Raw genomic sequence first — 15,242 nt, 5'->3', positions numbered from 1 at the left:
TCTTAAAGTAGCCCTCAGCTGAAATAAGTTTGGTGACCCCTGTTTTAATGTATGTGCTTTGCCTTAACTTTAACCTGATGGTCATTTTGCATCTTCTTGTGTAAGGCGTCTTGTGTACGAAATGCGCAGTATAAATAAAGTTGCCTTGTTTTTATTGCACAGCCCTATCATATAGAATTTTTGGCCTTATTGCTCCCCCATCAGTCCAAGTTTATGTAACGTTGTATAGCATCTTTATATTTACTAAATTATATAACATACACTATACATACATTCTTATTTTCTTAACCATGAAGCTCTGCTGAAATATTGACTTTTTCTTCTTGGGGCATTTATGTGTTTAAACAGCTGTGCAAACATTTTTTAAAACTCCAGTCACATTTCCAACCCTCCGCTCTGATCATGTGCAGCCGGTAACCTCCAAAAACATCTGCTACATCTGACCTGTGTGTGTCCGCGTTCAGGCCGCTGACCCAGGAGGAGATGGCCCAGCGCAGAGAGGTGGCCCGGCAGAGGCACGCCGAGAGGATGGCGTCGGCCGAAAACCACGCAGACCAGGTCAAAACCGGGACCGCGCCACAGGAGGAGCAGCCATCTGCAGACAGCGCAGGTAATCCAGGCCCAGCACTGAGATCCAAAACCGCCCCATCTGTCTCTCTGACCATCCACAACAAGTCAAGTCAAAGTGAATTTGTCGTTGCAATTAAAATGGAAGTTTTAGAGATTGGTGTGAAAGTAATTCAGAAACCTTTGTTTGATAGAATTGTCTTTACGTATTTATTGTAACTGAACAGTGTCTGGAATTGTGAATTGTCTGGTTAGAAGTGTTCCCGTGTGTTTTTTTACACTAGAGGGAACCATGAGAGTGAAGGTCTCCTTTCAAAACTCCCTTTTTTATTCTGGTCAGGCCCCCGTTATCACATTTCCCCTGCTTCATCTTCCCTTCAAAACATTCATATTGCATGTGTTTTGCTGAAATGTCATATTTGATTTAGGAGTCACACAGGCTCCCCCCAAAGGCCACGGCTAATATTTCCCTCTGCCTCTGTCTGTGATGACTCTTCATAAATAAACTGAAATTCCAATAAGCCACGGTGTACACTCCTACATTTAGGGAATGAATAAATATGGATGAATGGATTAGATTGGAGGATAGATTGATGATGGATGGATGGATGAAATACTTTACTATGAATTAAAGTCCATCTACATATCTAAGCAATAATTCTTACTTCACTTGTTGTCTTCCAGATGTGTCGTCAAAGATGGAGGCGCTGGCAGTGAAGGAGCAGAGTGCCGAGGAGGAGAGGGAGACGTTCGTAGCCTTTGCGCGGGTTTACAGCGGTGTGGTCCGACCGGGACAGAGGGTTTTTGTGCTGGGCCCGAAGTACGATCCGGCTCTGGGGCTGAACACGGTAAACACAGCTGTCTGTCAAACACCTGCCTCACAGTCTCCCAAGAATCTGACTTTAATGCTTTGAACAAGGACTTCACTGTTCAGACTAGGCTTCCTCAAACTGTGGTTAATGTTTCTCCTGGTTTTACATTTCCATCCGCTTTTTTGTCTGTAAATCTAAGGCTGTATCCACACGAAGACAAAACGCGTCTGATTTCAAAAACATTTTTATAAACACGGAGCCAGCTCTGTAAATGTGCACGTCCTCATGGAGCCACTCGTGTGATTCATCTGCCAGGCCTCCGTGTGGCGCTGTGACGCTACCACAGAATGTAGAACAAGACTGAAGATCGCGCGTGAGCTGCAAACTTTCTGGAATGAAAACAGTAACATTGCGGTAATTATGAAACTGCACCACGGCTTTTCGATATACAGAAGAGACGACGAGATGAATTTATGCTTTAGCTTCAGACGTGAAGCAGAAATTCTGTCAGTGAACTGTGAGTCTAAAAACACACACTGAATGCAGGTTAACTGTATTCACCTTATTCCGGAGGCTCGCGTGGGCGCCGCCATTAATTGTGCCCGCCCCTTTTCTCCTATCTGTTAACATGGGACTGGAGAAGTCCACATAAAATCAGTCACTACACGAAAACAAAGCCGTTTTTCGGCCTCGCTGAGAAACGGTGCAGTGTTGACATGTTGGTGCAAATGAACATCGGACATTTTACACAAATCAATCGACAAAACATCAGATTTGAGCGGAGAATGTTTTCCCTCGTTCTCCGTTTAAATGAACGGACTTCGTGCTCGACCGGAAGTGTCTGTACAACGGAAGTGCCGAGACAAAGTAAAAAGTGGCAAAAGTGGGCGGGGCGGAACAAGGTGAATAGTGTTTTCTTCCTTGTCACCTGTGACTCGTGGTGGAGCAGAGGAGTGAAGGATTGTGCCCAGAAATTGTGCGCTGATCCAGCTGATACCGATACTGGGGGTTTGAGTATCTGCCCATATCGGATATTTACCAAAGCCAAGAGGCTTTCTCAAAAGTGGCTGCTGTGAGTGAAAAAAGTGAATGGTCATCTTTTCTTCACTTCCACTTCAATAAACTAATGGAAAAACAATTCACAAGGGTCACTGGACTTTTCTACACTAAATATCCTTGTGTATAAAACAGGCTTTAGGTTGCATTAATGTAAACAACTCTCATACAGTAAAGTGATCTGATCATTATAACTTGTGCATTACAAATATGATCGATCAGGTATTCTTTAACAGCATTTCCAAAACTAAACTAAAACACTTTGCCGCTCCAGCAGTGGCTGTTTTATTTTATTAGGTGATCCAATCATAATTTCTCTCCGAGCTTTGATTAGTTGACGTTAGCATTAGCATGCTGCCTCTAGCAATAGAGTTCGGGAAATTCTACAGTGACCATGGAGATCCGCCATCTTTGCAGCTGTTAGCATACATTTCCATTGACTAATATTAGCTAAAAACAGTTTAAAAAGTGGAGGAAAATAGCCGTGAAACAACTCCGTTAGCTGCTGAGTTACTGCTGGTAAACAAGTTTAGCTTCAGAATGACATATTCATGTTCACTGAGATTTAGTTGGTGAAATTTGTGTTTTTAAAACATTTTCCAGTATCAGCTCCGATATCTGAAACAGTATCAGATCGGGTCATCTCTAATTGTGCAGTAAAAGTCATTATAATGTTAGTAGATTATTCATAACCTAAAAATTATTCATTTTAGGAAAAGTTGCAACAATGGAGCCACTTAAATGGCATTTTCAGATGTTTCTACTCTGGGACCTTGCTTGGTACGCGAAAAATTCATAAAAAGTGAAAAAAGCGTGTTTAGGCCTTAAAGTGGCATCAAAAAGTGATCATTTTGACTTGTGGTGTGTAAACTCTGCCTATTGCAGACCTCGTTTAGCCCCAGTTAGGCCTCTCATTCCTCGTCTCTCGTTCAACAAACACACATGAGTCAATCTGCAGAAAATACCTACTAAATAGCTAGGATAGATTCACCACTTTTCATCCTCCCAATATCTTGAAGTTGGTCTATACGTGTGGCAAAGTGTGCGATAAAGTGACAAATCCAGACTTCATATTTTGCTGATGTATATTTTCCTTTTTACACACTCAATTTTACACACACAATTTGAACCACTATTCATAAACCTTCATTCACTTCTCACTCAATTTAGCCGTGAATGGTGACGCTCTGCAGTTATTCGGTCGCCCAGGCAACCGCGGTACCGTGCCACAACACTCAAGTCAATTTAAGTCATTTTCGGCACGTCTTTCTTTCATCTAAAAAAGGTTTGAATAATGAATATGTAAATGGGGGAAGATTGGAAAGTGGACACACAGCGCCAAAGGAGGTCAGACATAACCCTTTTCATGCAGACTTAACAGTGAAAATTGAGTTACCTCAGGCTTTTAATAAATGTGCATTATGACATGGGCCTGCTGAATTTGCATTAGCTTCCTGACGGACTGGTGGCGTGTGGCTTTGTTAACCAAATGTTTGCAAATAATCAACGCCCTATAAAAGTTGTTGCAAAGTACTTCTTTTTGACAAGGTCAGCCATTCCCAAAGCTGCGGTCTCCTTGTAAGCCAAATTCCCTATTAAATATATTCAATTCAGATTTGTAATGTTTCACTGCATATAAATAAAAGAGAAAATATCAATGCTTGTAGGCTGAACCTTATTCAAAGTGATAAAATGTGACAAATACCTCAAATTTGAATTTAATTTAATCGACTGATAAAAGCACCCAGAGGGGAAAAAATGTGATACAGTCTTTTGCATCAAAAGAGGAGGGTCAGAACTTTGATTTGAGCCTTAGTGTCAAACATTTTGCAACTGTATGGAGCAGAATTACTGTCAAAATAGTAAGAAAACAAGCAGGGTGCCCCCAGGAAGGTCAGATTAATAACCATTTAAGTTTTCGCCTGAATGTTTTGAATATTTTTTGGATTGTGTTAGCTTGTAGCCCCTCAAGCTACATGTAAATAACCTGTTTATTCTAAAGACGTGGCTTTGCAATAGGACATTTTATTTGACTTTTTATATATATGTGTGTATATAAGGCGTAATTTTTTACATGTGACAACTTTTATTTGCATGATTGAAACCTTTATTATAGTCGTAAATTAAAGGCACATTATGAAACTTTTTAAGTGTCAAAACAAAGTTTATATTTGTGTGTATTTGACTTTGTAGTGACCCAGCGGCTGTACGAGTGGCGCTTTGTTTCGATCATGATGGTCTCTGCAACGCCCCAGGATCAATTGTTTTGTAGGTTTTCTGGTGAGAGGCTACGTCAGCAACGAAAACCTTCCAAATAATTGATCCTGGAGCGTCTCAGAGACCTGCGATGTAAAGTAAAGGTGTCATGCTGACCACTAATACCGCCTCTGGGTCACTACAAGGTCAAAAGCACACACATTTCAACATTTTTTGTTTCACATAAGAAGTTGCATAATGTACCTTTAACTATAGGCTATTTGGAAGATAAAACATTCAGTATATAAAATTGCCGATCATAATGGCCTATGTATCAACTACCTTTCCAACACCCTTCATAACTGTATCGGACTCCAAAAATCCTCCTGGGGCATACCTGAAATAGAGATTCTGAATCCCAGTGGGACTTTTGCAGTTAAATACAAAAACAAACAAAACCTCCTTCAGCGAAACTCCTGCAAATGTTGCATGAAAATGTAAATGATCTAGAAGGAAACTAATCAGACACCTTCATATCTCGATTTCAGACCGAGCTCACTTATGGGGATGGGAAACTCAGAGAAAGACACTTTCTGTATATGTCTCTTGTTTATGAATGGGAATTGTGCTCGTACTACTGTGAGGCATCAGTATTTACCTTCTAAGGAAGCACATTGTCTTATATAAAAGCAATTTTCAGAACTTGCTAATAATCCTATGTCAGTTTAATTGAAAGCAAATTTGTGTTGCGTTTATCAGAAGCATCTCCGCCGCTTGTATCCTCCTGAGCAGAGTGCACTTATTGGAATTAGAAAACACGGACCACACAACACTCTCAGCCCTGGCCACCGCCAAACACGTCTTAATAAAGCATTTAATCAGGGCCAGACCATCTGTAGTTTATCAGTCCGGCCAATTAGGAAACAAATGCTCCCCTGTCTCTACTAATTCATGGGTTTCTTTATTTTTCCTCCCGCCCCAGCTGCCGGAGGGGTGCAGCGCTCAGTCCGACTCTCTCCCGGGCACCCCCCACCTGTCCTGCTGCACCCTGGGCGGCCTGTACCTCCTGATGGGGCGAGAGCTGGAGGAGCTGGAGGAAGTGCCTTCTGGAAACGTCTTGGGTAAGTCCATCTATTTGTCTCCAGACAGCATGACATACAGGGCCAGATCTTGTGCCTGGCACACGGTGCAGGCCCCTAGCGAAATGAGATTTTCAGAATGATGGAGCTATGCGTTATGCTCCTTCGCAACTTGTGAGAGGGCGTCGCAAAAGGAGGTGACTCCTCTGATAGGAGCAGCACTGACATTCATTTCCTCGTTCACGTCGCGTTGCCTTGTGTTCTTCCTTAAGCGTTAGGCTCTCACAGGTCAAACTAAAAGCTTTTTTAACCCCATCGTGAGCTAAACAATGTTCATGTCTTGAGAGAAAGAAGTGTAGCCTGTGCCGGTCCCGCTGTGGCGCAGATCGGCCTGGCGTTGCACGAAACAAAACAAATGCACATGTTCAGTTCACATATTTCAGTATGTAAAAACCGTGGCCTGTTTCTTTATATAGATACAGACGGCATCTCGTCATAGAAGGGGGCGTGGCTTCGCCGAGGGGGAAAATAGAATCTTTAGAGAAACACAATTTTTCACTCTTTTTTTGCCATTTTCTGGTGGAATATCAACTTATTTATCACACATAAATAAAGTCAGGTGTAAATCGGGCCCATTTGGATATTTTCTCACAGCAGATTGTTCAGTAGAAGTGAAAAAACGGCAGTTGTAGCAAGCGCTAGCTAACCGTTAGCATTAGCCCGATGCTAACATGTAGCATCAAGTTAGCATTCTCCGTTATTCGTGTATTTATGGGCTGTTGAACCACTTTGCTCCTCCCCATGTCTTTGTATCATTATTTAGCAGAAACTATGTTCATATTTCAGCATTTGTTACAGTAGTTTTTGAATAATTAGAGAAAATATACATTTTTTCAAAATTGTTTTCCCCCTTAACTGTTTTCAAAAATGACCATATATGGGCGATTCCAGAGATGCCGTCTGTATCTGTATAATATACTCTACCTGACCACCTGGATTTAGCATGCCGTTATGAGTCGCTGCAGTTGGTCAGTTCTAGGTTCAGCAACATTATGTGCCCAAAGAATGAGATCAGCTGACGACATGAACACCCTGAATGACCAGGTTTTTCCATAAATGAATTTCTTCTTCCCTGATGGCACGGGTATATTCCAAGATGACAATGCCAGGGTTCATTGGCCTCACATTGTGAAATTTTGAGAATCTTTAAAGGTTTTGCGCAATGGTCTCATCATCAATACAAGATCTTGGGAAAAAAATGAATGCACCACTGGATCTTTTGACATTGCAGAAGCTTATTGAAACAAGGGCACAGCGAGTGTGTGCTGTAATCTAAACTAGGCAGGCCAACAAAAATATTAGAGCGTGTGTAGGGGGGCTCTTGGTGCCTCTTCAGTGTTTCAGAATGTGGAACACAGAAACCACAAAAGCAGTTCGCAGAAAAAGGCAAAAAACACAGCTGTACCAAGAGAGAGGGAAATTGCTGCTTGTTTACACGTTGCCATGGCTCATTTTGTGACATGTCAACATTTCCAATAGAAGCCCTGTTTTCCAAAGAAATCTTATGTTTTGAACTGGCCAGTGTGGTTGTGGGCAATGTTTGACACTACTTTGAAAGTTTGTTTGAGCTGAAAGAAAACGGCGCTTGTTTCACATGAATAGATCCAGTTAGACGAGATATTGACCATTAAACCGCTGCAATATGCAAATACAACCGCAGAATTCTGACCACCCTCCACCTAAATATGAATCTCTCTGTGCTCTGTGTAACGCGGTGATATTGATTGCTTCATTAGAGCGCTGCTAAGTCTCCTGTTAATTGGACTGGCATCTTCTCACTCGGGTGCAGATTCAGCCTCAGAGGTGGAAGTGATTTACAAGCCTTAGCCGGTCTATTGGGGGAAAGAAGAGTTATGGGGGACAAGCTGGAAATTGGATGTCCCGGAGTTTTTTTCAAAGTCAAAGTTGGGAAAACTAAGTGAATCATTCGGACCAAGGTGGTTTCAAATAGAAAGTTCATTAAACCTCGCAAGTGAAAGGCCAAAATGATGAGCAATCAAGGTGAAAGACACATGTAGCTTGGGTAAATGTCGAATTAATTTATAAAAAATCATTTCTATTGCGCTGCGGCAACTGGCTAATGCTGTTCATTTTCAGATAATATGTGCATGCGTTTGTCTAACTGTGATATCACTACACAAATGTACATGCAGTGTAGCGTTGTCCACTGCTATGGCTGGGTGCCATTTTTTTGTGTGTGATACCAGTACTTTAACCATACTTTGTGTGATACTTTTTTCCGATACCAAACCTGCTTTCGATACTTTACATTTACATTCAAAGCTAACTACGTGCTAGCGCCACTTTAAACAGCTATTTACAGCCAGGTTTGAGTGAAAAAAAAATATTTCCATTGTGGAATTGGATGTACAATATCCCTTTCTCCCTTCGCCTTTTCTGTGAGCGTAATATTTACTCTCACAGACAATTAATAAGTTAAAAAAATCGCAACATGCTACCACACCTGCAGTTGCGCTTATGGACTCTAGGGGCATGAGTTACTTAGTACTGCTTTAATCAGACGTTATCAATTCTGAATATCACACATTTGTTTCACACACATGTACTCGACCCGTGTTTGTAAAAGAAAAAAAAAATCTTTGACTTTAAGTGCGTGATAGCCTCATGGCGCTCCTCCGTGCTTGGAAACGTTTTCACGGAAAAAAGCCAAGAGAAGTTTGCCACTTTTTTTAAATAACAAGAGCAAAGCGTTTGAAATGGATCCATTTGTGGCTACCGAGGACAGCTGCGTCGGTTTAACCGAGAATATATCTGCTCTGTCAGCCTTTGGAGACGGGCTCAGTGAAGACAACGGGACGTGACATGTTGTAAATGAGGATGGACAGCACGTGTAACGAATATATTTACCTTTTGGGGGCTTGGGCGCTTGAGTTAAACTGTCGGGAGTGGCGCTTATTTACCGATTTTAAACTAAAACACACGCAGATTTTTATCATTGGGAGCGACTCTGGAGAAGATGGAAAGACGTGTGTTTGTTTTATAATCAAGCCATTTTGCGTGTGGAGTTTCTTTAACCCTAATGTAAACCCAAAAGCTCTTAACGAAAAGGGCTCTCAAATCTGCAGCAGTGAAACATTTTGATGCAGCGTTGATATGATCTGTGAAATGTCTGTTTTATATTGCCTTTTTATAATATTCCTGGGCCTTATTCCTTCTGTAAAGCACTGTAGCTCCTGTGTATGATGTATGTCAAGTGAAGTATATTCTTGCGTCAGACGCTGGAAAAATACACATGTGTAAGAATTTGAGTTTGTTGAGCCGGAGATTGCGATGGCGAGATTGACGTCGGGGTCAGAGTCTCTCGAACTGAAATTCTTGTGGTCTGTCAACAACCCTTAGCAAAAGACAAACCACTTTTCACAAAATGGAAGCCACTTCATGTGATTGTACCTTTTGTACTTTGTTGTGGTCATATTTTGAAGTTTCCATCAATTTTATGGGAGTGCTTTATTTCCCCCTATCAGCTTACCTGAAAATACATTATTTTTCTGCGCAAGCACAAAGAAAGTCTCCAGGAAGACATGACAAATCGTGTGCACTTGTCTTGCACTTGACTTGTTTTGCGACTAGTTTCCATAAATACAAAAAGTAAACACAAGATTTCACCGCTTGTTTTGATCTTAGCTCTGCATCCTTCTTGATTCCTTCTTGAATCTTTTAACTGACCTACTTGTGTCAGAGATGATTCATTGTCCGACCACAAACTTGCATGTGTTTCGCTTCCTCTTTGCTCCCTTGAAAACTTATGTGTGTCCTGAGTTACAAAAACAGGACTTTTCTCCGTCTTTATTTAATGACTCACCTAAACAAATATGAGCCTTCATATTTTGCTGTTCCCAGGCCGTGTTATTGTTGCTGATTGGTCCCGCTGGAGTTTTCTGCCGGCTCGCTTCACCTCCTGCCCTTCGACCGGGGGAAACTGCTTTTTTCCGTATTCATGAATGACCCCTTTCACCAAGCAACACGTTTAGACTGCTATTACAGCTAATTAAGCACTATTTATACACCCTCTGGCTCCTGCCTCCGCCTTAGGAACTGTGCAGAATGGTCTTTGAAGTCTGCCTATGTGCTGTCAGGACATTTTCTGCCTATAGCTCTCAAATGGCATTTTGCCTAGAGCTGCTGTAGTCTTGTTTTGAGCTTTATAGAAAATCAGATTGCAATAATTATGAAGGAAATTTGTATATGTAATTGTGTCTTACAAACCTGCTTCTGGCCACCTCATGATTTAATATCTCACGTTTAAGAAACTTAAATTAGTATGAAAAACATGTACGTATGAGTATGGACTATTCCTTTAGCATCTCGCATTTTGCTCGGAGCATTTTCCACTGGCATGCGGGAGAATTTACTCTAATAAACACAAAATAAAAGCTCCTGTTATTAAAATTGACAACATGTTGTTATAGCCAGGCCTGTGTGTTATTTCATACCTTGACAGTTTCAGAATGCTTCTGCGGCCTTCCTCAGATGAGGTCACGTGACTCTTCTGAGGAATATAACATGGTTCAAGCTCAAAGATAAAGATTTTTTTTTATGATGTAGTGTATAGTGTATCACAGTATACATTTTTTAATGGGTTTCCATCAACTAAAGCATGTACAGTATGTGCTACCAGCTACTGTAAGTACTCCTGTCCAGGATCCTGGATAGAAATTCGGAAAAGATCCCCAGGTGCTGCACTGCACAGCTGTCCCTTTCTTTTACAGGCTCACAGAGGCACTGGAGGATGGGTGAAATGCAGATAATACATTTGCATTTGCTTATGGTAAAATGCTAAATGGTCTCATTTATATAGCGCCTTTCTATTTATTTATTGACCTTTATTTAGCCAGGATAGTCCCACTGAGATCAATAATCTCTTTTTCAGGGGAGTCCTGGCCCCAGAGGGGAATCTATTGTACATGTTTTTAGTGGTAGGGGAAACCGGAGTACCCGGAGGAAACCTACGCAAACACGGGGAGAACATGCAAACTCCACACAGAAAGGCCCCATCCAGATGGGACTCGAACCTGGGACATTCTTGCTGTGAGGCATGAGCGCTAACCACTGCACCACCTTGCCGCACCTGCTTTAGGCTCTCAACGCGCTTTAGATCAAGGAACCAGTCACCAAGGACACAACGACAGTGTGCACCTGTGGGACTGGAACCGCCAATCCTCTGATCACAAGACGACCTGCTCTACTCTCTGCACCACCGTCGCCCTTATTTCACTTCTAAGTGAAACTAAATCCATTAAATGAGTTGTTCAGTTGTGTTCCAACTTATTCTCTCTGACCCATTTCACCAGTCAGCTCATTGGCTACATCCTTTTTTAAGATGAGATAACCCGAGGATCAGCTGTATTTTAAGGAAAGTGTATTTATAAAGTGTTATTTATATTCATTTCATTCATTTGTTAATTACTTAGAACTATGGATAAAAATTAAAAAAACAGAATACAATACATTACCGGCTGACTGAATATATTTACCATAATTGTCCTAAATTTATCTACATTTTATCAGGCTTCCACCCTGGCTGTGATATGGTTGTAGAAAGCCGGAAACCACTAACTAAAAACCTCCACAAACTTGAACTCAGCCACACCTGTGTAAAGTACAGAATGTTCTGGTGAGGATCAGATAACACATTATTCTCCTAATGGCTTCACAGCGAGGCTCCTTCACATTATACTGTCAAATCCAATACAGGAAGTGGTTATGTAGCTGCCGTAGCTTTCAGCGGGGAAACTAAGTGCAAATGAGAAGTCTTTTTTGATTACTTCAAAGAGCTTTAAAGCAATCTGTAAAGGTAATACATTCAATTAAATTAATTTCTGCTTGATTTTGATGCACATAACATATTCGTCTGGATCTTCTCACACTTACCATTTTCTCTTGTTCTTCTCTATATCTCCTCTTTCGTCTGTCTCTAGAACTTCTTTTTCCTCAACTTCCTTCCACAAGTTGAGCTCAGAAGTTTCACAGCAAAGAAAACTGATCTGGCTTCACTTCTACACAATTCTGTCCAGGTGACGACTGCCTTTCCCTTTGCATCGCTTTCTCCAACATTTCTCACCATGGCCTTACATTAGTATTCTTTTGCCATTCGAGTCCCATCTGCAGCGATTCGTTCATATTGTTTGAATGCTTTCATCCGTCTGGTGGTTGTTAGAAGCGCAGTATTGACGTGCCCTCCCATTAGTGTCCTTGTGCTCTCTGAGTGCCATAAACGCTGAATAAACATCTGACCAGTGTCAAGCTGTCATGAATTATGAAGGAGCCATGCATTTGGATATTGATGCGCCGTTGCACTGAGTGGTCACGGGCTGTGGAGAGCTGAAAGGACATTCACACTCATGACTTACTTTGTAGCTTTCACAGCGTGTTTGCTTTGTTCCATGGGCCATGTTTCAAACCATCCAATGACAGTGCTCCGAGAATGTATAGCTGTGAGTGCAGACCACGGCTTTTTATGTTCTTACTTTGTCTGATGAGGATATGCTGGTTGTTTTAAAGTATTGATCATAGTTTTACAACAGAACAGCGGCAAATGTATGAAGACAGTGTTGTTGTGTGATTACACCTAAGCAGTGTTCCAATCTCACATCATGCTCTATTTCTGTAAGACATGACAGATATGTCAAACAAGGAAACTAGGGCGAAAAAACTGGAGCAAGCGTTACACAGTGCACATCACAAAATAGTAACGGCATTTGTCTGTTTCAGGAATTTCTAAATAATCAATTTTTTACCAATACTGTCAAGGTTTAAATAGTAAATTCAGAGGGGTTACTTTGGTAAATACTTCTATTTGGGTGTTGTACAATAGATCTACTGCTGATGCTAATGCTAAGCCGATGTCTCCAGAACCTAGCCTGGCCTTAGCCATCTGTAAACTCCAGTCAGTCATCATTCCCTACATGTACGTCTGGATCTGATCTCAGTGGCCGCGTTACATCAGTTGAATTTCAACCTACCACTCAGCGAGCGGAGAGGCGGGTGTTGTAGGTGACGTTAAGCATTTACACCGGATTTGCTGGTTGTAGTTTGAAAAACGATCTAATTGTTTCAAAGGAGTTCACCCCTCCCACATGAAAAACTGAGCTCAATTGTGAAGTTCCAGACCCTCTGTACGAAATGAGTATGAGGGTATGGTAAGACCAGGCTATCCAGAACTGAAAGTGATAGATTTTTTTGCATTGGAAAGAGCTCTGTCTTTAAGATGAGCCCTCACACCACTTCCAATGCCTCAGGGTAACTGAGCAACATCGCGATGAAAATTGGTTACAAGTTTGTACACTCTGGGTTGTAATTTTATAGCCTGGCTAACACCAGACTGCTGTGTGCGCTCGAATCATTTCGAACTGCACAACAGCCCGGGACCATGGCCGAAATTTTCACATGGCTTTAGTGACCAATCACAGAACGAGGAGGGACGACTAGACGATGACGCGATATTCGACATATGGAAGCTTGTAGTTTGTTTTCGGATCCACCATGACAGCAGCAGACGCGACGTCATCTTTCGATCAAGCTTTAAAGTTTAGACCATGTTCTAAATAGTTTAGCTCGAAAGTTCACAGCGGGTATGTCATACGTCATCGGATACGATGATACGATTGGTTATGGCTACATGCAGACGATCATAAAGCACACCTCTCCTACGAGAAAATGAATTGGTGGTCCCCAGACTAAAAATCACTTGTGATTTTAGTCAGGCGTTTGCCAGGCTAGTAATTTTATATATTTTTTGTTGCTTTTGCTTGTAATTTCGGAACCATAAGAGATAGAGACCTACAGTTTTTACTTTAGGAATCTGTTTTGTCTTTAAAGTGAGCTCCCTCTGAAGTATCCGGAAAACCGGAATATCTTGCATAAACTAGCCTTATGCCCCTAATAAAGCTGTCACAGCTCAACACTGACACATAGTTTAGAGGCATCATACACAAGACCAGGGTAAAGGCGACCTCTATCTTAAGAGCCACATGCGGCTCTTTTGAGCTTTGATGAAAAAGTCCGAGACAAAAGTTCTTGAGTTATCGTCTGTAGTCTGTCGTTAAAAAAAAAAAAAAGGAATCCCATGATGTATATTTATAATGAGTGACAATCTGCAATAGTATGTGGCAAAATCTGCGCCAGACCGAAGGCTATGACCAATGATTTGTTAAATGTTTCAGGGCAGGACCATGGAGATCGGCTTATATTTCCTATTAAAAAATCTTTTCTTTTAATTAATTTTAAAAATATTGGCTGTGCATATGGGCATCGGCCAATAAAAATCCCCAAAAGCCTTATGGGTCCCCATATGGGTCGACATCTAGTTAGAACTATTTGTGTTCAGTCATTGTCCTCTCCTATTTTAGACCATGATGATGTTTGCCCGATACATGTAATTCAATTATCTTTCACTTACATTACTTAGTCTAATGGTTAAGGCTGCTGCACACATGAGAGAGCACTGTTCTTTCCCCAGCGCTGTGGGTTCAAGTGCTCCCACATTATGCTGGATGTCACCCCCTTTCACCTTGACCTGTCCTGTCAAATAAAGCCTATGGACCAAAAAATCCTTCAAAATGAATTCCTCCCCTGTACTCTCTAGTCCTCAGCTGTGCACATGGCCCAGTGCTGTTTTACATCTGAAGGGGGGGGGCACTTTGTCTCTATTTCCTTTTAAGTGGTACATAATGATGAAGTTAGACAGTGCTCTTCTTCCCCCGGGGCTTTCAGTGCATGCCTGAATCTCCATGAGTCAGCAGCACAAGTCCGACCAAAGTGCAGCCTGTGTGGAAACAATTTGTGTGCCCCATTGCTTAGCTGCGGCCTGTTCGCTCGCGGGACATGTGGGAGCCATCAGTCCTGTCCCGTTAGTGGACCAGGGGTTGCTGATTGAGCACCGTTCCCAGGTCTTTAATAGGGCCGCATTATAGCTGCACTGGAGGTAAAATTGGCAAAAGGGAAGAAGTGAGTCCACGACGTTACCCTCTTTCTCTCTCTCTCACACACACACAGGCACAGCTGCGTTTTGATGTGGGACAGTTCACCACATGACGGTGCGCGGCGGCATGACGGAGCGGCGTTTGTCCTCCCGTGCATCTTACGCATCTTAAGATCTTTGCTCAATGCGGTTGTTTGAAACCCACACATGTGCACTGAGCTAAAATTTACTTTCCCATAAAGAAAAACAACAGTTTGACACAAAAAAGGCTTTCGACTTGAATGCATCATGGCAAGCCGTGACCCCGCCCCCCAAACGTATTTATTTCAACTTTAATGAAAACATTGACATTTGACTGTCGATTAATGTTCTTGTGTGACAGAATTCATTGCACCTTTTACTGTTGGTCACATGAAGATGAAGTTGGGCCGCATTCACGACACGTTCCTCTGCACAAATTTGTTCATTACACCTTCTTATTAAGATTTTTGACATTCACAAAAGTTGTTCTTAGCTGAAAACGTTCCTCTG

The 15,242-nt window shown here is 41.8% G+C and overlaps 1 protein-coding gene across 1 annotated transcript in view; it reads left to right on the top strand.

The window, feature by feature from the left end:
• The window catches only part of efl1 (elongation factor like GTPase 1), a 139,667-nt gene that overhangs the window by 33,847 nt on the left and 90,578 nt on the right, over positions 1-15,242 (top strand). The window contains exons 13-15 of the mRNA XM_079555021.1: positions 465-610; positions 1,252-1,415; positions 5,614-5,752. Coding sequence (XP_079411147.1) covers positions 465-610; positions 1,252-1,415; positions 5,614-5,752 — 449 coding nt within the window. The remainder of the gene's footprint in view (positions 1-464; positions 611-1,251; positions 1,416-5,613; positions 5,753-15,242) is intronic.

Source organism: Gobius niger, assembly GCF_951799975.1.
Source record: "Gobius niger genome assembly, chromosome: 4".
In the NCBI taxonomy this organism is placed as follows: domain Eukaryota; kingdom Metazoa; phylum Chordata; class Actinopteri; order Gobiiformes; family Gobiidae; genus Gobius; species Gobius niger.
Note: the sequence above shows the minus strand (reverse complement) of the source record. Positions and strands in the feature narration are given on the sequence as shown.